The 20,363-nt window shown below is 62.3% G+C and overlaps 1 protein-coding gene across 3 annotated transcripts; it reads left to right on the plus strand.

The window, feature by feature from the left end:
* The first annotated feature begins 1,128 nt into the window (after window positions 1-1,128).
* On the plus strand, window positions 1,129-20,349 carry CARMIL2 (capping protein regulator and myosin 1 linker 2). Of its 3 annotated transcripts, XM_072043998.1 has the most exons (40): window positions 1,129-3,590; window positions 4,432-4,523; window positions 4,744-4,794; window positions 4,904-4,963; window positions 5,871-5,992; window positions 6,233-6,330; window positions 6,525-6,595; window positions 6,776-6,849; window positions 7,321-7,396; window positions 7,471-7,559; window positions 7,909-8,003; window positions 8,161-8,247; window positions 8,339-8,448; window positions 8,525-8,602; window positions 8,709-8,785; window positions 8,866-8,970; window positions 9,113-9,182; window positions 9,289-9,370; window positions 9,963-10,059; window positions 10,155-10,212; window positions 10,388-10,560; window positions 10,990-11,058; window positions 11,489-11,582; window positions 11,709-11,804; window positions 11,957-12,085; window positions 12,520-12,633; window positions 12,849-13,024; window positions 13,304-13,391; window positions 13,777-13,896; window positions 14,369-14,435; window positions 15,404-15,609; window positions 17,099-17,202; window positions 17,366-17,759; window positions 17,892-18,011; window positions 18,201-18,237; window positions 18,350-18,418; window positions 18,550-18,831; window positions 18,925-19,029; window positions 19,179-19,271; window positions 19,354-20,349. In XM_072043998.1, exons 1-40 carry the CDS (start codon window positions 3,551-3,553, stop codon window positions 19,524-19,526), a joined length of 4,341 nt encoding a protein of 1,446 aa, XP_071900099.1. In that variant the 5' UTR covers window positions 1,129-3,550; the 3' UTR covers window positions 19,527-20,349. The 3 variants fall into 3 exon arrangements, with proteins under 3 accessions (XP_071900099.1, XP_071900100.1, XP_071900101.1); XM_072043999.1 differs by lacking the exon at window positions 18,550-18,831; XM_072044000.1 differs by lacking the exons at window positions 18,550-18,831; window positions 18,925-19,029.
* Window positions 20,350-20,363: the final 14 nt, after the last annotated feature.

Genomic DNA, 20,363 nt, shown 5'->3' on the forward strand with positions numbered 1-20,363 from the left:
TGCAGGGCAGAGGAAATGTAAAATGCGCTGGACTGGCTGCTCACTCACAAATGTATCAGGGTCTGGCAGCAGAAGTGGATAAACCCCAAAGCGCTTCCTCAGCTGGGTAAGGAGCTTGTGTGCTCACGAACCCGAAGAGATACTTCAGGCAGAGGCAGTGCTCCGAAGGAAATGCGATTTTGTGTTAGCCTAGAGCTAGGCATGCCTTTGAGCCAGAAAGCTGAAGGTGTCGGCAGCCGTAGTCCTGCAGCGTGTGCTGGTGCTGATGGAGCAGGGATGTGCAGCCACCAGGGGCTGTTGCCATCCCTCTGCCCTGTTCTTGTGCTGGAGCAGCGGTGTGAATCGATGCCACGTCCCTGGGGTTGCAGTGAAAGCTGTCAGTCCACGAGCCCGTCGGGTAAGCCACGAGCTCTTAGGCGCTGGGGCTCAGGCTTCTGCCAAATGGAGCGTGGAAGATGTTTGGTGATGGCTTTAACTAGTGACCTGTGTTAGTGCCCTGGGGAGCTGTGCGCTCTAGCAGAGGCCATCCTTGGTCTGCACCCAGCCCTGAGTGACCCCAAATCCCAAGAAATCCCAAGGTTTTGTGCTGCCAGCTCTTCCCCCAGCTCCAGCAATAGCTGTGTGCGTGGCTGGGCTGAACGGAAAGCAGCCTGAGAGGTGTGTTTGGACAAAAACTGCAGGAACTGCTCCCGACTCCTCTGCTGTGCTGACTGTGCTGTGTTTCTTGGCAGCTCCTGCCCCGCGAGGCGCAGCCTGCTGCAGCAGCACGCGTGGGAAGCTGTGGCTGATCTCCAAGGGACCGCTGGCAACTTCTGCTCTGCTTCTTCCGAGGAAACGATTTCTGAGCAGCAGCAGTTAACGCAATAGGTAAGAGCAGCGTTCATGCACATAGACTGGGCTGCTAATTTATCAAAGACTGCTTTGGGTATTTTTCCAGAGGCCCAAGCAAGAGACCCAAGACTTCATGGTGATGAGAGCAATCACCTGTGACCCTCCTCCTTTTTCTTGACTCCTACCTCGCAGTCTGCTCAGCTGACCTGGTTTCCACATGCACGCTCAGTAACCAGCGCTGTCACACAGCCTGATTTTCCTCATTTAGTTCGAGCTGGGTCTCCTGCTGTCGCGTTAAAGGGGTGTAGCTGATTAACCGTTACGGGCCCGGTTGGATTCAGAGTACTGAACCAGTCGGACATTCACCAAAACTGGGGGTCCGTTCGGACATTCACCAAAAACGTAATAACCACCTGGGGGTCCGCTCAGACATTCACCAACAATGCATTAACCGTCTGGGGGTCTGGTTAGATTCAGAACACTGAACTATCACGGATAACCACCCTCACCCTAGTTGTATTAATGAGAGCTATCACAATGCAATCAAGTATGGTTTATTACAGCAACAGATAATCAGGTTCTTTTGGATTGCCGGTGATAGTGACTATCTGCAAAAGCAAGCTAGTATGCATGAAATACACAGGTGTTACAGGTGTTCTAGGTGCGGGTTCTAGGTGCGGGTTCTAGGTGTTGGGTTCTAGGTGCGGGTTCTAGGTGTTGGGTTCTAGGTGTTGGGTTCTAGGTGCGGGTTCTAGGTGTTGGGTTCTAGGTGCGGGTTCTAGGTGTTGGGTTCTAGGTGTTGGGTTCTAGGTGTGGGTTCTAGGTGTTGGGTTCTAGGTGTGGGTTCTAGGTGTGTGTTCTAGGTGTGGGTTCTAGGTGTTGGGTTCTAGGTGTGGGTTCTAGGTGTGGGTTCTAGGTGTGGGTTCTAGGTGTGGGTTCTAGGTGTTGGGTTCTAGGTGTTGGGTTCTAGGTGTTGGGTTCTAGGTGTTGGGTTCTAGGTGCGGGTTCTAGGTGCGGGTTCTAGGTGTTCTAGGTGCTCTAGGTGTTCTAGGTGTTCTAGGTGCGCAGCCTAGAAATAAACGCGTTAAAAGGATCAAAGACTCTATAGAGATTTATAAGCAAATATTCAGATCTCACCCAAAGGCGTCCCAATGGGGGGGGAAGAGAGGCTCAGCCTGTCGACTGATCCCAGGAGTCAGGAGGTCCTAAGGGTGTTGTATGTCCTCGGGATGGTATCTCCCCTGACGATGGTATCTTCCCTAACATCCCCTCTCTCTTGGGCCAATTTATATTATTTTCTATCTTTTAGGTGGAGCTTGAGTGGCTCTAGTCAAGCATATCTTAGTTATGATTGGTGTAAAGTTTTCCCGTTTCCGTTTAAAGTAATAGGCTCCGAGAAATTCAGAGCGCATGCTCAGTGAGGGGTGGTCGCACCTTGGAGGCGGGTAGCTTTTGGGATGGAGGTGTGTTTTGGTATTATAATGATATTATAATGAGCAAAAAGTACACTAGGGTACAGCATTTGTCAAAACATGACAGGTCTTTGGCTTAGGGTGGCAAAAAGTGCAGCTTTGTGCACAAGAACAATCGAGGCCCCACCTGATTACAGAGCCTAGCCGTGGTGTCTCCACTCCACTCCACGCTCCGTGGTGTACCTTAGAGCTAGCACACCAAGTTTCCCCAGCGCGATAGCATCTAAGGTTGGGAGCCTAGGGAACGCTCAGATAATGCAGTTATGCCCTACCCTGAAAGCCTCTTCAATGCTGTACCTTTTCCTTAAAAGTGTGAATGTTAGCTTTATTTTCCTAGTTACTTCAGGCATTTACACCACACCTGCCTCGGGCAGGCACCTCTGAGAGCAAACCCTTCTCGGTGCTATTTCCAGGTGGACAAGAGACAAAGAGCTGACTGGGAACGGTCACCTTGTCGTGGGCACGTCCAGCCTGCCCAACGTCCTCCAAGGAGGCTGTGTGGGCAAGAAGTGAGTAGTGAATGTCCAACTGGACTTCGGTGAGGTTTTCAACGTGGTCTCCTACAGCCTCCTCACAGCCAAACAGGGAGTCACTCTGGAGCCTTCCTTGGGAGAGCAGAGTGGGGTTGGTGTGCCCAGTGTGTTAGTTCCTGCTTCTCATCCTGGCTTTGGGGCAGTGGTTGGGGCTGGCCAGGGGCCACCCGGGTGTGAAATCTGGGGACATTGAGCTCTGGAGAAGCACCGCGCCATGGGCACCAGCACCCATCTGCACCACCAACCCTTGGGTGCCCAACGCAAGGTGAAGCAGCCGGGCTGGCCTCCCTGCGCAGGAAGCCTCTCTCTACACTCACCACCCATCTCCAGCCACCGGGGCAGAAACATGTCCCCAAAAACCACCCTGGGGCCACCGGCTGCAGGGTGAGAAGAGGCCGAGGAGCCTCCAACTCGAGGATGCTGCTCCTGGCCTCCACGGAAAGCTCGAGGGTGCTCCCCGGCACGGGGTCTCGCAGGCTTTGCGTGGGCCGTGTCGCTCTCATCTCGCATCTCTTGCTCGCTGGGTAAATCTTGCCTGACGGGGCAGGAAGAGGCACCGAGAGCTGGAAGGGGGAGGAGGCGCCGAGGCGGCAGCGCTGCCGGTTGGTAACCTCAGCGCTTCCTCCCGGCACCGTGCCCCTCGCCCCGAGCAGGGGCTGCGCTCAGGGGGATGCTGCCCTGATCCCACCGCCCGGCTCGCCCGAGGTCCCCGCCATGGCCACGTCCCCCGGGGGGATCCCCGCTGAGCTGCAAGGTAAGCAGCAGCCGCCTCGCCGCTCCTCCTGCCGCGTGGGTGCCCGCTGCTCTGCGGCCTCCTCGGCCCCGCAGCTGCGCCAGGGCCAGCTTTGGGGCTCCTCAGGGCCTGCAGGTGCTGCTCAATGGGTTCTGGGTGAATCTGCGCCTTCCTGCAAAGCCCGCTTCCTCGAGGATGCTGCCGAGGTCAGAAGCATCCCCGAAATCAGGCTGGTTCCTCCTGCTGGCCAGCAGGGTCTGGTGATGCCAAAGCCTTGGGCTGCCCCGGGCTCATCGTGGAGGGATGCGAGAAACCCGCAGTTTTGGGGAAGTTCTCCTGCCTCCTGGGTTTGTTTGGCGAAATTAAAAATTCGACTGGGAAATTAAAAAAGAAGCTTGTGGAGGTCTGGAGGTGCTGCAGCCGCAGCAGCCCCACCGGTGCTTGCCTTGGGGAGGAGCAGCAGGTCACCAGAGCCCTGCTTCCCACCTCCACCAGGGTGGGTCCCCGGGGATGATGGGGACCTGAACGGTTCGTTTTTACTCTCCTTGGTTCCCTCGGGTGCGTGACCGAGGCAGCAGAGCCCCTGTGGGGACAGACCCACAAAGAAAATACCCCTGAGCGGGATGGCCGTGCGGAGAAGGGACTGGGAGAAAGCTTTCAGTCTGATGCTTACCCCTGGGGATGTGCTGGGTGTTTGGTGCCTCTGTAAGGAGCGCACGGGGCTGCTGCTGTGGGTTAGGGGAGTTGGATGCTCAGCGCTTCTTCCTGGCACGGGGAGCAGGGGGGGTCCCCTTGGGCACCTCGTGCCACGCGCCCCAAGGGCACAGGGGTGCAGGAGAGACGCCAACACCGGTCTTTCCAGAGGGCATCACCGCCTCCCTGGGGGCAAAGAAGATCCTCCTGGTCAAGAGCGTCCAGCTGCAGGTGAAATCCAAGTACGACGACTTTATCTTGGTACGTGCAGTGTCCCACACTGCGTCCCTCTGAGCTGGGGCTGGGGGCCCAAACCCACACATGGGGACCCCACCACAGCCCCTGGCCCAGCTGCAGACCTCGTTATCCGAATTCTGCACTTGCCTTGCTCCTCTCTCCCCTCGTACTGGCTGCGGAGGGGTGCAGGGCAGCAGCTCCTGCCTCACCCTGCTCCCATCCCACCCGTCTCCCCCTGCCTCAGGTGCTGACGCCCTGGCGAGCCTACGTGGTGCCGGCGATGCTGCCGGTCAGGGTGAGTGCATGCGGGGCCTCTGGGGTGGGATGGGGGAAAGGGGAGGGCTTGGGGCAGAGGGGGGGCACGCTTGGGTCCCCTTCTGCGTCCCAACCTTCCTCTCCCGCAGGTGCACAGCAGCTTCAGCTTCCTGGAGGTGAGGGACATCGCCGTGCGAGAGCCCAGCGTGGTGAGTGGCACCGTGCGGGGCGAGCCCTGCGCCCACCTCCCCGCGGGGGCACCCACGGGTGCTTGGGGACAAGTTGTGGGTGCAGCCCCGGCCGCTCCTAGCTTGGCGGGGACAAGGTGATAAACTGTGGCTGGCTTAACCCAGGCGATGCCAAATTTAGCCGGGAGGTGTTTTAAACCCCGCTAATCCTCTTACGGCGAGGCGGCCGAGGCAGTGGGAGCGAAGCAGGATGGAGCGGGATGCCTGAACGGGTCGCCAGGGCCCAAAGCAGGGCTGTGGTCCCCTTTAGCATCCTTTGTTGTGCTCAGTTTCGGAAAGAACAGGCTGGGCAGGGGGGGATGCGATCTGTTTAGGATCAGGCTGCAGGTCTGAGCTCCAGGAGCTGGGGTTGGAGAGCAGAAGCCAGGCTCGGGGGCATCTGGAAAGCCCGGAGGCTGCGGTCCCAGCAGATCGCTGCCATCTCACTCCTGCGGCTCAGCCAGCCTGTAATTAAATCACGGAGCGTGTTGCCATGGGATCTGGGAGGAGCCGGGAGCTAAAAAAGCCTGGAAACCCAATTAGAGAAACTTGGGGAGGAAATCTCCGTCAGGGGCTGGCTGGCACAGCGGGGCAGCGAGGGGGGTTTGTCAGGGCTGACGTCCTGCAGCTTCTGCTGATCAAACCCTGTTCTCCCCCTGACTGTTTTGGGATGGCTAAACAGTAGCTAAACTTGAATTTTGGGGGCGGATCGATGCCTTATTCTGGCACATCACATCGTTAATGAATTCCACGTTCTCAGCCGTACCTGTGCACATAGGCTGGGGTTGGGAGCAGAGGCCGGGTGTTTGGTTGCTGTCACCGCTGTGTCCGTGGGTTTTGGGGACGCTGGCGGTGTTCTCAGGCATCTCCCATCCTTTGGCCTCTGCAGGTTGTTATAGAAACGGACACGTCCCCTTACTCCTTCCGGCTCATGTCCTTCGACGACGTGGAGCAAGTTGTCATCCACGTCACCATGTCACTGAAGAAGGTCTTCCCAGACTCGTCCCCTGGGTGAGGGTCCTCTGCTCCTTGGGGTTGTCCTGTAGGGACCAGAGGGCTCAGAAAGGTCTAAAAAACATCTGCTGGCTCCTTGTGGTAGGAGAAAGCCACGCTGATGGAGGCCAAATGAGCTCCCTGTTCCCTGAACATAGCGGGATGAATGCTTTTGGTCATCCTCTGGGCTTGGCACACGACCTGTGGGGATGCTCTCCTGGCAGCCCAGCACCACGCTGTCCCTGCTCCTTCCCCTAGGACGCTGCTCAAGAACTCGCCCCCCAACCTGTACGAGAGGATCCGGAGGGTCACGGACTCGCTGGAGGAGATGCTGCAGAGCAACCAGGGGCCCTGCGGTGAGCGCACGCCCAACCCCGGGGCTCTGTGGGCAGCAGAAAAGCAGAAGGTGCCAGGGGAGCCACCACAAGCAGCTGGGAGCAGAGGCTCTCCACCACCCTGCCTTCATCCTGCTGCTTTCTGCCCTCCCCGGGGGTCCTACCCCGTGTTCTCCTCGGGAAGCAGGGCTCACGGTGTCACCTTCTCTTTGCAGGTGGGTTTTCAGAGACCTACGCCGCCTTATGTGATTACAACGGCTTTGTCTTCCGCGAGGAGGTCCAGTGGGTGAGCTGCTGGCCCTGCGGGAGCAGGATGGGTCCCTTTGCTCCAGCTGGTGACATCCCAGGGTTGGGGCTGGGGTTTGGCTGCCTTGGTGGCCAGGGGACTTTTTGAAGCTCTGAGGCACCGCAGCCCTTCCCAGGAGCTGGTGCTGAGCTCTGTCCGTGTGTCTGTCCCCTCGGACAGGACGTGGACAACATCTACCACGGCCAGGACTGCCGGGAGTTCAACCTGCTGGACTTCAGCCACCTGGAGAGCCGGTGAGTGCCTTGGCCCCACTGCACCGTGTGTCCCCAAGGGGCAGGGGTCACCGGGTGGCACGTCGCGCTCCTCTGCTCATCTTCAGAGCTTTCATCACCCTGCACCTCGGGGAGGACACATCTGCAGCCTGTGCTTGTCCTCCCACCGCTAAAAGCCCTGTCCCATGGGGCACGAGGCCAGGCAGAGTTCATTTTTAACACATAAACGAGGCCAGCAGCCCGTTACTGTTACGGGGGCGTGAGCTGAAGCCCCATCAGCCAGGCGTTTCCCCATGCAAAGCAGCCGGCTCCGCTCGCAGCTGCGAGGCTTTGCACGGCTCGGAGGGCTTGCAGCCCTGCTACGCCCCCAGATCGCTGTTATGGCACGGGTTAGCACCTCGTGATGGGGCCACAAACTCCAACCCTGCCCGGAGACACGTGCGGGGGGCTGCGGGGATGGCTGCTGACACCCTCGTCCCCATGTCCCCGCAGGGATGTGGCGCTGAGCGTCGCGGCCTTGTCCTTCAACCTGTGGTTCACCAAGCTCTCCTGCAAGGACTTCAGGCTGGTGAGTGCACGCGTGTGCCGAGCCCTCTGTCCCCGACAGCCGTGCCGGGATCTGAGCGGCTTTGTCCCCTGCAGAACCAGGAGATCGCCGAGCAGCTGCTGTACATGCTCAGCAAGTCGGTGACGCTGGAGGAGCTGGCGCTGGAGAGCAGCGGGCTGAGATGGTACGGGGAGGGCTCACTTCCCCATGGGGGCCTTGTGGTGTTGCTGGATGCACAGGGAACCCCCTGCCCTTCCTCCTGCTGCTTTGGGGGCTGCGTCGCCAAATTCTGAAAATGTCAAAAGTTTGGGTGCAGTGCTACAGCACCTGGCAGGATGAGCTCCTGCCGCCCAAACTGGAGGCTGGAGGATGGGGGTGGTCACCCCTGGTGCTGCGGCAGGGAATTTAGGAATGTGGGGGTCCTTGGGGAGGGGGGAAAGGCTCTGGTTGTGCATGGAGCCGGCGTGGTGGCGCATCCCTGTAAGGCCACGGGGTGGTGGCTGCATCTCCCGGGGGTGTCCCCCTCCCCGCAGCGACTTTGCGCAGAGGATGGCCCAGGCGCTCAGCAGACACCCCGACTCCGTCCTGCACACCATCAACCTCGCCGGCAACCAGCTGGAGGACAGAGGTACCTGATGGCACCGGATCAAGCCCACACGAGATATTTATCCCTATAACCCAGCCCTCCATCAATCCCGGGGTCCCCATGCCCGTGGTGGGGCCCACGCTGCCCCACTTGTGCGTGGTGCGGGCACCCAGGTGCTGAGGGCTTCTGCTCTCACCAGGGGTAATCGCCTTCAGCCGGTACTTTGAGAAGAGACCCAAGGGCCTGCAGAGCCTCAACCTGGCCAGGACGATGCTTGCTGCTAAAGGTACATCCAGGCTGGGCTCCTGGAGGGGCTGTGGGACCCCCTGCGAGGCCGTGCTGCTGCCCAAAACCCCTCTCCTCCTCCCCCCGTGCAGGGATGAGCACGCTGTGCCAGGCGCTTGCGGCCAACGAAGCCATCGGCGCCTCGCTCCGGCACCTGGACCTCTCGGGGAACCCCGGCAGCTTGGCGTTGGAGGACACCACCGTGAGCATGGGGCAGCACTGCTGGGGTTTGTGGGGTGGGTGGCGTGGTCCCGGTGCTGAGCCCCTCTCTCCTGCAGAGCTTGCAGAGCCTCCTGGGCCGCTGCGCCTCGCTCACGCACCTCAGCCTGGCTGCCACCGACTGCTCCCTGGACACTGTGAGTCCAAATCCGCTGCCGTGGGGCTCAGCACCCTGCCCTTTCTGGTCCATTTTGGGGTCGTGTGCCCTGTTTGAGTGGTGTTTCTCCTCCCCACACCTCACAGCTCTTTGGGGCGCTGGTCCGAGGATGCTGCGCCAGCCTGGTCCACCTGGACCTCTCCAAAAACACGTACTCGCACCGGTGAGCCCCGGGTCGCAGAGGGGAGCAGGCGGGCGGCTGGGGATGGTGAGGTGATGCCATTTTGTGCCCTTCCCTTCCAGGAAGGTGAAGGCCGTCCCTCCTGACATCAAGCAGTTCTTCAGCCAGGCCCGTGCGCTCAGGCACGTCTCCGTGGCGGGTACCAAGCTGCCTCCAGATGCCGTCAGGTGTGGGATGGGGATGGGAGCCTGCCAAGGGGGTGGATTTGGGGTGGATGCTGTCTGGGGCTTTGCAGGGATGTTGGATGGGGCTGCGAGGGGCAGAGCCCGCGTTGCCCATGCTGATGGGTGGCTCTGGGGACTTTTCCAGGGCCATGCTGCAAGGGCTGGCGTACAACAGCCACGTCAGCGACCTGCACCTGGATCTTAGCGGCTGCGAGGTGAGGGAGGGCACCCGTGGGTGCCATGGGTCTGTGTGACCGTCCTGACAGCAGGGTCTCTTCTGTGGGTCTCCCCTTGTGCTGACATCTTGCTGTTTGCTCCCAGCTGAGGTCGGCGGGCGCCCAGGTCATCCAGGATCTCATCCCCGACGCCAGCGCCATCAGCGACCTGGATCTGTCTGATAACGGTGGGTTGCCCTTTCTGCCTAAAATTGTCACCTCACGTCCCTCGTGCCACAAACCTCCTCAGCTTGCTTCATCCGAAGCAGTCTGATGTTGCTGGCTCAGGTTTTGAGGCTAGGTGAGATATGGGCTGCATCTCATCCCACCTCTCCATGGGAATTTGCTGTCTGCTGCTGACCTTGTCCTGCCTCTGCAGCCATGGGGCTATGGGAGAGCCACCCTGATTATTGCAGAAATCAATCCTATTGCCTCTTTAATTTCACCTAAAAGGCCACAAAGCTTAAAGCGACCTTGCTGAAATCTCACAGCAGCTCGCACAGTGTCTCTACAGCCAGACACCTCTAGGAAAGCTGATGTGTTTTGGGTCGCTCAGAAACTCATCCTGCTCTTGGTCCCCCCTGGCTCACAGATGCTTCAAAACTCGCTGTTTTAACCAAAATGCCAAACTTCCCCTAGATGCGTTTATGGGAAGAGGGCCAGGGGCTGCACCTTTCTGCTGTCCCACGTGGTGGCTCTGTCAGGGTCCCTGTGGGGACCACGGTGCCACCTCGGTGCTCCGGAGGGCCGGGAGCATCGCGGCGTGCTCATCTCTCGCAGGCTTCGACTCCGACATGGTGACGCTGGTGCTGTCCATTGGCAGAAGCAAGTCCATCCGGCACGTCTCGCTGGGGAAGAACTTCAACATCAAATCCAAGTGCGTGCGGGTGGAGGCACCTTGTCCCCAGGCCGGGAGCCCCCCCTGGCGCCGTGCGCCCTGAGCGCGTGCATAACCGCCCGCCTCTCCCGCAGGGACGGGCTGCTGGACGTCCTGCACCGCATCGTCCAGCTCACCCAGGAGGACGATTGTGTGAGTATCACCCGTCCCCATCCACCCCCAAACATCCCACCTCTGCCCGGACCTCGGCCACCGAGCAGCCTCCATCCCCGGGGCCGCCCACGTGTCCCCACCACGTGGCTGCGGCTCCGCAGGGCGACCGGGTGATGGGGACGGCCACGTCTCCCCCTCCTCTTCTCCCACCCAGCCCCTCCAGTCCCTCTCCGTGGCCGAGTCGCGCCTCAAGCTGGGAACCAACGTCCTGCTGAGCGCCCTGGGCAGCAACACCAGCCTCACGGCTCTGGACATCAGCGGCAACGCCATGGGTGACACCGGTGCCAAGATGTTGGCCAAGGCCCTGCAGATCAACACGAAGCTCAGGTAGCAGCAGGACCACGCAGAGCTCCTCCTGGGGGCTGCTTTCCCCTGGTGGCTGTGATACGATGGTCCTGGTGGGGAAGCTGATGCCACCAGAGGATGGTCCTTGTGACAACAAGCCTGGTCCTGGCCGTGCTGTCACCGTATCTCACTCTCGTGACAGCCAGCTGTGCTGGTGATGCGTGGTGACACGCAAAGGGCAAGGGAGCGGCTGGATCTCTGTACCTGCAGGGTGGCCCTGTCCCAGCTCTTGGCCACCTTTTTGCATCTGCATGGTCCAGGAGGCTACAGCTGGACCCACGCAGTCACTGCCTCACTGGGCTCTGCCATCCAGATCCTAAAATGTCCCTTTTTGGCCATGTTGTGTCTGAAAAGGGAAGGAGGCTGCTGAGGACACAGCACACGCAAGGCTCATTCCTGTCCTCTTTGCAGGACCGTGGTTTGGGACAGGAACAACACAACTGCCCTTGGCCTCCTGGAGGTGGCTCAGGCTTTGGAGAGGTAAGGAAGGAGCAGCCTGGTCCTCCTGACCCGCTGCCACCGTGCAGAAGAGACTGTCCCCAGCGTGTCACTGTCCCCAGGGCCTCATATCCATCCCCAGGCACATTGCTCGCAGTATCAGTGGTTGCAAGCAGGGTCCAAGCAAGCTTCCACCCAACCTGCAACCCCTTGGGTGGTGGCACTTCACTTCTGGTCTCCGCACCTTCAGGGCTTTGGGGCCAGCTGTGACCCAGCTTTCTCCAGCCCCATCCCATAACCATGCCCCAAACTGATCTGCTGCTGGTGTTGTCCATCCCCAAAGCCGGACCTGGGTGGGCTCAGGACCTCCATGGGATGTGACCTACATGGTGCAGTCCCCACCAGGCTGCCGTGGTGAAGTCCCTGCCAGGCGGGGCAGTGCCCCCTGCTCACCCCATCCCTTCCCTGGCAGGAACTACACCCTCAAGTCCATGCCCCTGCCGATGAGCGACGTGGCGCAGGCGTACCGCAGCAACCCGGAGAGGACGGAGGAGGCTGTGCACAAGGTGAGGGGACACGGGCTGGGGTCCGGGGAACAGATCTGACCCCTGACATCCATCCACCCATCCATCCACCCATCCATCCACCCATCCATCCACCCATCCATCCATCCATCCATCCTCCTGCTGCAGCTCCAGTCCTGCCTGGCGAGGAACCAGATGCGCCGTGCGCTCCCCGCGCAAACCTTCCGCCTGCAGCAGGGCATCCTGGCCTCCTCCTCCGAGCAGGTGACGCTGCCCCGTCCCTTGTCCCCCCCATCGGGGACAGCCCCGAGCACCGCGGGCAGGACGGGCAGCTCGCCCCGTCCCTGCCGTGCCGGGGAGCTGGCGGCGACGCTCGGGTTCCCCGCGGGTGACGCAGCTCCTCCGCTCGGCTCCAGATGGTGAACGAGATCTGCCTGAGCCTGCAGAAGCACGTCGACATCCTGAGCTCCTGCCCGGGACGGGAGGTGGAGGCGGACATCCTCTGTGCCGAGGAAGCCATCAGGAACGCCAACCTGGCCGTCAGCGTGAGTCTGCTGTGCGCCGGGGTGGGGAGACGGCCCCAAGGGCTCGGATTTGGGATCGAAGCGGTTTATTGATTGGTTATCGGTGTGATTAACCAGCACTCGGTGAACATCGCTATCATCAGCGCGACGGCTGCGTGTGAGCTTGCAAAATGTTAAAGGACAGCTACAAAATGTGAACCCTTTTCTGTAACAAGTCCCAAAATGTTCCAACACCCCTCTCCAGCAAGGGGGGTTTCCCTGCTCGCCCACCCCTCTTGCAGCAGCTTTGGGGGCCCCCACTTCAGCAACACCCCTGGCCCTTGGCACCCGTCCTCACTTCTTGGGCTCGACACTGGTGCAGGGGATGCTCCCCATGGGTTCAGACCTCCCGTGGCTGAGCAGAGCAAGGGTGAGGTGCCGTGGGATGACCCACGTGAGCTCTCTCCCCATCGCAGATCTTGCCCCTGTTGTACGAAGCAGGGAACACCCCGTACCAGAGCGGGAAGCTGCAGCACAAGCTGGAGTGTCTCACGGAGGAAGCCTCGCAGACCTGCGGCCGGGAAATCCAGGTGGGAACCCATGGGGAGCTGCTGGAGAGCAGGGGGCTGCCGGCAGCATGGGATGCTTGTCTGCCCTACCCCAACCTGCAGCGAAGCCCCAGATGTGGGCACTTCCCCCATCCTTACCCTCCACAGCATCTCTTGGAACAAACAGGAGAACCCCCAGCTCCTGGTGAGGTGCCGAAAACTCCCCTTTCCCCAAAAAATTCCTGGGTCTGCCGCAGGCGATCATGCAGGCGGCGATGGACACGGCGCACAACCTGTGCCCGCCCGTGCTGCAGAGGAGCGGGGTGAGGGACCAGCTGCTCAACGCCATGTCGGAGCGCATCCACCTCCAGGAGCACCTCAACCTCAGCGCCGTCCTGGACCAGATGGTCACCGACGTCTTCAGCAAGCTGAAGTGGGTGATGTGCCTTGCTCCTTTCTCCTCCAGCAGCATGGGGCTCGGTGGTGGTTTTGGGGAACCCCAACAACGCGAGGCTTCCCACTCGTGTCCGGTTTGGGGCTGGGAAGTCCCGTGGGGTGCCGTTCCTCCAGGCACATCCCGCTGCTGGGAAAGGGGAGCACGGAGGCAGGGGGGCTGCAGGCACCTTGCTCTGTCCTGCCTCGCCGTGTGTCTCCTCTGGGAACCGATGTTGGGGACCTGTGGCGTCCCCAACGTGCCTCTCTCTGTTCCCAGCGAGATCAAGCTCTCCGTCACGGCCGCCGTGGCCGACTGCATCGTGGATGCCGTGCTGGGAGACCTGTCTGCTGCCCAGTGCAAGCTGGTGAGTGCCGGGGTGCCAAACCCCATGGAGGGGACGTGGCAAGGCGGGGGTCTCAGCAGACACCACTCAGTGTGGTGAGCGTGGGTTTGCTGTCCCCAGAGCAGGACCATTCCCACCCTGCTCGATGTTCCTCCTGGGACATCTTCTCCCAAGGTGGCCACAGCAGAATTAAGGTCGTGTGGCTCCTCCACATCCCATAGGGAAGCGTGGTGGGGTGCTGGGGTGGAGCTGGGCACCTGGGCCAGGAGCACCCTGGTGCCACCGGGGCCAGCAGCCGGCTAATCAGCCCTAAATCCCCTCGCAAATCCCAGCCGCGGGCAGGGAGCAGAGCAGCACGTCGCGCTTCAGCCGGAGGGATAATTTAAGCGCTTCCTAATGGTTTTAGGCGGAGAGCCTCCCCACGCACGGGCTGGATCTCCTGGAGCCCGCTGAGGACGATGCCGCCGCGCTGGCGCGGAGCAGGAACCTCTCGGACCTCGCCGAGAAAGGCTTCGTGGTGGAGGAGGTAGGGCTTGGTCCCCCCCCTTGGGCTCAGTGGTGACCCCGCCGCTGCGTGATGATGCCCACGGGCTTTTATCCGCATTAGGGGATGATGCCAGGCTTAACCCTGCTGCCTCTGTGGGCTCGGACAGCCTGCGGCAAGTCCTGGCCATGCCCCCGGCCACACGGTGTCCCCTCCAGCCTTCTGGATGTGGCACGGGGTGACAGCCAGCAGAGCCCCCGGGCCGTGCAGATGCTTCTTTGGGTGCCAGGGGGGAGCTGGGCAGGAGATGGACGGAGGGGTGGTGGCTGCACCCAGCGGGGTGATGCTGGGTGATCCACCGCGGTGATCCATGGCCGTGCTGATCCGCGAGCGATGATCCCTGACGATGAGGAGACCTTCGGATCTCCAGCCTGGAGGTCCCCACGTCCCCCGGCTGTCCCCGTGCCACCGGCGGCCGGGCACCACAGCTCTCTGCACCCTTCTCTCCTGGCAGTACAAGATGGCTCTGCGGAGGAAGAACAAGCACTTCAGGAGCATTCGGCCCACGACGACCGTGAGAAGTAAGGCCACCTTTCTCCTGCTTTCCCCGCTTGCTCTGCGGGCATCCACAGCGGGGTGTCCCCATGTCCCCACCCCGGTGTCGTAGGGACAGGGGGCCTCACACCATGAATTTGGGGTGCGATGCTCCTGCAGGATCCTTGTGAGGTCCAGCGGGGAAAATTCCCTCAGCTCCCCAGTGGGGATGCTGGGAGGTTTGGGGACAGTTCTGGAGGTTTCAGTGTCCCAGACGTCACATCTGGGGGCTGTATGGGGTGGGGGGGGGGGAATCACCCGTGGGTGCTGCAGGGTGCAGACGTTTTTTGTGGCTGGTTTTATCCCACAAAACCCTGCCCACGTGGGCTGCCCGGGGTCAGCTGGAGTGTGTCAGGATGGTGGCGGGGGGGCTGCTGGGGAAAACAAGCAGCTTTTGGGGGGCTTTTGATTTAGGGGAGGGGGGTGGCTGTGATGCCTCTCTGCTGTGGCTGAAGCAGCGCTCACACTGCACCCCGGTGCCCTGCATCCATGCGGACCCCTGGCACCCCAACCCCTGCAGCATCCTGGCCTCTCCCCCCAAATTACCTCTCCCCCCAAATTACCCCTTAACCAGACAGCACAGGGAGCTGCCCACCGGGCTGGAACAACGCACGGAGGGAAGGAAGAGGGGGGCAGTCCCAAATCACCCCCTGCCTCGCAACCCAAAAATCCCATCTGGAGGTGGCGGCGAGCGGGGGGGGGAGTGGGAAGGAGAGCGCATTTTGGCGAGCCGCTCGCTCTGGTGGGCATCTCGGGGCTGAGCTGCGAGGGTCCCCGAGCATCCCTCCCCCTGCATCCCTGGGGAGCAGCGCGCTGCGCCGTGGCGGCGTGGCAGCAGGATCCGTCCCCGGCTGCGCTGCAAACGTCGCTACCCCGGGGGCTGAGGCGCAGCGCAAGCTCTGGCGGAGCATCCCCGCATCCCCCGGCCATCGGTGGGCTTCTCGCCCTTCGCCAGGTCCCTCGGAGCTGGAGCTGCCGGCCAGCGGCAAGGCACGCCCGGCTGCCACAAAGGATGCTGAGCCCACCGCCGGTGCTCTCCCCGGCACGCCGCCCACCGAAGCCCTCATGGACCTGCCGACCGCGGGCGAGAGGCTGGAGCATTGCACCAAAGCCAGGCCCAGGCCCAACCGCAGGCACAAGCAGCCGCCGAGCAAGCCGAACGTGAGCCCCACGGTGGTTTTTTTTCCTCGGGAGGGAGAGGGTGGATGGGCACGGGTTGTGTTTTTTTTCTTATTATTATTATTTATTTTTTTTCCCCTTCGTCGGCGGGGAAACGGGATGCGCGGGGCAGCGGCCGGGTTTGGATGTGATTATTCCGTGCTCTGCGCCTCAGCCGGAGCTCGGAGGACGGGCAGGGGGTTTGAGGGGGGGGGGGGGCAGGAGGGCACCCGCTCCTTGTTTATGACTCTGCGATGCAAAGCACAGGGGCTGGGGGAGAATCGGGGAGGGGAAAAAAAAATCAGAGTGCGTGCAGGGGGCTGGGTGCCTGTCAATGGCTCCGTCTCCTCCATCCATCCGTGATGGATTTTCTCCCATGGTTTGGAAACGGTTTTGGGGAGCCTCAGGCGGTGCAAGGCAGCCCTCGGTGCTGCGGGTGCAGGGGCTCGGCCCCAGAGGGGTGGGATGTGCTGGGCAGCTGCTGCCTGCAGCTCTTCCCCTTCTCCTCCGGCTGCTTTGGAAGCAAAAAGCAACTTTTGGGTGCTCCGGGCGCAGAGCTGGAGGTGGTGGGGACGGAGGGGGGGAGGCTGGGTGCCTGCAAGGCTGTCGGCAGCTCCCCCTCTGCCAGGAGCTTCGTCACCCAAAGCGAGCAGGGAGAGGGTTTTGGGGGGACCCAAACCCCATGGGTGGCAGCAGGGCTGGACCCCGATGGTGCCAGCTTGTTCCCCCAGCACCAAGCTGTGTCTGGATCCGTGCATGCAGCAGAAAGCCCCGGCTCGCCTGGGTGCTCAGGCTGGGCAGACCTGTGGCCGGCTCAGTGGTGGCTCGAGGATGAGGAGGAGCAGCAGGAGCTGCTCGGCCGCAGCCCCGGGGCTGTCACCTTGGCACGCTGCAGCGCAGCGCGGGGGCCGGGCACCGCCGCCGGTGCCGGAGGAGGAAGGAGAGGCACGGCTCCAGCTGCAGTGAAAAGGCGTTACGGGTTGGAAAGGCACCAGCAGGGAAGTGCCTGGTCGATAGGAAGCCACCGACGCGGTGCCAGGGCCGGGCGCTCCCTCCGTGGGCAGATTTTGCTGCCTGGCACCGAGTGGGTGACCTTCACCTGGCCACCGGCTCGCCCCGAGGTGGGTGAGGGTGGGTTCCACGTGAGGAAGGCTCCGAGGGGCAGCACCAGCCTGGCTGTGCAGGTGGCAGGATGCAGATCTCTCAGGGCACCGGCTCCATCTCCCTCTGGGGGCATGGATGGGGCTCAAAACCCTGCCAAAGGCTCCCTCTTGCAAGATGGGGAGGTGCCACCCAGCTGCTCCTCGCCTCGGCAGTGCCCAGAGGGCAAGCTTGGCCACCAAGAGTCCCCGAGGAGGGTCAGAGAGGCAATGCACCTGCAAGGAGGGTGCCGCTCGGGGTGTGGGGGCTGTACTTGTTGGTGCAGTGGGTTTTGGGCTGATGTGGGGGCTCAGGGAGCCCACCCGTGGCTGATGACCACCCTTGCCCGCAGGTGCAGCCCGTGGTCCATGAGAACAGCGAGGACAGGAGCATCACCCGCGTGGATGAGGGCCTGGAGGACTTCTTCACCAAGAGGCTCATCAGCGAGGAGCTGCAGTAAGCCGGGGGGGTGGCTGCAGCCCCCAGATGGGTCCCAGCACCCATCCGTGGCCATGCGTTGGGACCTGGTTCATAATTTGAGCCAGGATCCATAATTTGGGGGGTGGTGGGGAACACAACCCATCCTCGAGCTGATCTTCCCCATGTTTCTTCCCCCCAGCCCCATGGTGCTGGAGACCGGCCCCGGATCAGCCCCTCTGGTGTCCTCCAGCTCCCGCACCCTCAAGAAGAAAATCGGGAATTTTTTTGCCTTCAAGAAGCCCAAATCCAGCCGGGGCTCGCGGTGCGAGAAGGAGCCCGAGGGCAGCACGGCGGCTCCCAGGAGCAGGCGCTCGATGCTCAGTGACATTTTACGGGCCCCCAGCAAGGCGGGCGAGCCGGGCAAGGCGCTGAGCAAATCCGAGGAGGGGGCCCTCAGCACTGAGCCCGAGCACAGCCAGACCCCCGAGGCTGCCCGCAGGATCAGACCCAAGTACTCGCGGGAGGGCAAGTCCCAGTCCCTCATCCTGCTGCCCGGGGAGGACGAGGAGGCGCTGGGGGTCAGGCAGGACAAGGTAAGCAGCCCCAAAATGTCACCTTGGATGACCTTGTCAGTGGGCTGGAGCCACGGGGACCCTTGAGCAGAAGCCCCTCGGGGATGGGTGCTGTGCCCCTCACCCCGGCATGGCCTTGCTGTCCCACCACAGAAGAGGCACCTGGAGAAGAGCGACGGGGAGCTGCCCAACTCCTTCGAGCAGCGCGTCCACGTCATGCTGCACCGCATGGGCGTCACCAAGGGCCTGGGCGCCGAGGGCAAGAAGCAGCAGGTAGGGGCTGGAGCCTCCCGAGGGACACAGCGAGGTGGTGGCCCCCTGGGAGAGGTGACACTGAGCTGTGCTGCCACCCCCCTGTCACCTAGCCCGCTGCAAGGGGACCATCATATGGGCTGCTACGTGGGCTGTCTGTCCCTCCTGAGCCCCCCCAACCCCTCACCATCTTTTTTTTTTCCCTTGCAGAGCAAAGACAGCGAGATCAAGAAAGCCGGGTCAGATGGTGAGGGCCCACATCTCCTCCACCCATGGGTGCCACCTCCCTGAAGGCCTGGGGGCTGGTGGCACGGGGTGACCTGGGTGTACTGAAGCCGGCCACCGGCCTGTGTTTGCAGGGGACATCGTGGACAGCTCTGCGGACTCCCCGCCGTCCCTGAAGGCCCGCACGCACTCCGTGTCCACAGGTAGGTGGGCTCATGCTTAAACCAGGTGGGAAGGGCTTCCCAACCCCCCTTGAGGGCTTCCCAACCGTGGTCAAGGAACCCCGGGAGCCCTCCGTGGGGTCTGGGGGACGTAGCCCCGCTCTTCCCCACAGACGTGGCCCTGCGCAGCGCGGCGGAGCCCAGCCCGGCCTGGAAGGCGCTGGGGCGGCAGCTGAACGCGGAGCTGCCGGGGCCGAGCTGGGAGCAGCAGCAGCAGCAGCAGCCCCGGCGTTGCTCCGCGGGCCCCGAGCAGAGCGGGCAGCCGGCGTGCCGCGAGGCCTGGAGCAGCAGCCTGCCACGGCCGGGGAGGAGCGCGCCGCCGCGCCGTGTCAGCCACGGCGGGGAGCCGGCCGCCGGCACCCCCCTGCCTGCATCGCCCCGCTCTGGCACCGAAGGTACCCCCAGAACCACCAGCGGTGACTCTTGGCCGTGTGGTGTGCCCCGGGGGCAGCCGGACTTTCTGATGCCGTCTCCCGCTGCTTTTGCAGACAATCGCCTGGCGACGCCGCGGCTGGCTGCGCCCAGCGGCCGCCGGGCTGTGTCAGTCCACGAGGAGCAGCTCAGGGAGCCGCAGTGCCTGGCCGAGCTGGGAAGTAAGTGGGGGCCGGCTGCCCACACGCTCAGCACCCAAACGTGCCCCACGTGGGCCCTGCTTCGCTGCCGTACCCAGAGCCTCGGGCCCAGAGCTGTCCCCACCCCGGTGGCACGGTGGTGACGTGCTGCCTGCTTGTGTTTCCCCCAGCTGTGACAATTCCCCTCCGTCTGCGGCGGTCGCCTGTGCTGAAAAGGAGACCGGAGGTGGTTGGCGAGCACAGCCCAGCCTCGGAGGCAGGAGGTGAGGCTGGAGCGAGGCGCAGTGCCCCTCGTGCTAAGCGAGGCCTGCGCCCACTCACCCCAGTGTTTCGCGGCTTTTCCAGGCCCCACACCGCAGGACCGGCCCCGTGGCGGGCTGGAGGAACCACAACCAGGAGCGCTGGGGCACGGGGAGCGGCCGGGAGGCCTGGCACAGACTGTTGTGAACGCACAAGACTCAGCCGTAGACCAAAGAAGCCCCGTGCCAGGCCGGGGGGAGCCAGCCCTGGGACAGTGAGCCCCTGCATGCCGCCGCACTGTCCCCAATAAAACCCTGCAAGCAAGCGCACGGTGACGGGGTGATTAGCGACGGGGGCACGGGGACACAAGGCACCCCCCCCCCCCCCAGGGCTGCTCCGTGCCCCGCTCCTGCACCGCGTTGGCGTGGCCGAGGGCCTGGCAGCGTCACCGTCTACTCCAGAAGGCAGCAGCCAGTTTTTTGGTGCAGCGACGGCCCCGTTTGGGGCACTGGCACAGAGCGGCAGTGCCCAGGGGGCGCGGACCTGTGGCCACAGCCCCGGGACCCCCCCACGATGGAGGGATGCAGGGATGTGCCAAGAGGCTCGTCTCCCCGGATTGCCTCTGCTGGCACAGCCCAGTGGGCTGCAGGTGGTGGCAGGAACGCCGGCAATTTTAGGGAGGAATCGGGGAGGCAGAGCAGGTGGCGGAGGTGCTCGCAGCCCGGCGGCGTGGAGCGGCTGAGATGGTTTTAGCAGGCGTTTCCAGGGCCCTGTCACCACGCCTACCAGCCCCCAGCTCACCTCCTGCTCCTCAGCTCGCGGGGACAAGGCGCCCTCCACTTCTCGCAGCGTGACCACAAGCCATCGCACTTCAAGCCGCAGCTCCGTAGCCGCTACTCTTCGAGTGACCCAGCCACATCTGCCTCTCCGTCCCTGCAGATCTCCAGCTGTCACCAGCGTTACCCCAAAACCAAGTGGCTTTCTCCTGTGGCAACCACGAGCAGATCACCTCCACTCCACCTCCGGACCAAATGCATTACCTGCACCGATGTTTACGACAAAGCAGCAAGATGCTTTTTTTTTTTTTCCTTCCCTATTTTTTTTTTTTTAATACA

Source organism: Anas platyrhynchos, chromosome 12 (assembly GCF_047663525.1).
Source record: "Anas platyrhynchos isolate ZD024472 breed Pekin duck chromosome 12, IASCAAS_PekinDuck_T2T, whole genome shotgun sequence".
NCBI lineage: Eukaryota > Metazoa > Chordata > Aves > Anseriformes > Anatidae > Anas > Anas platyrhynchos.

Excerpts from the sequence above, each read along its gene's own strand:
- CARMIL2 (XM_072043998.1), top strand. The coding sequence starts at position 3,551 with ATGGCCACGTCCCCCGGGGGGATCCCCGCTGAGCTGCAAG. Across the intron at positions 10,213-10,387 it reads TCACCCAGGAGGACGATTGT|CCCCTCCAGTCCCTCTCCGT; the intron begins GTGAGTATCACC and ends TCTCCCACCCAG. Across the intron at positions 18,832-18,924 it reads GCCCCGCTCTGGCACCGAAG|ACAATCGCCTGGCGACGCCG; the intron begins GTACCCCCAGAA and ends CTGCTTTTGCAG.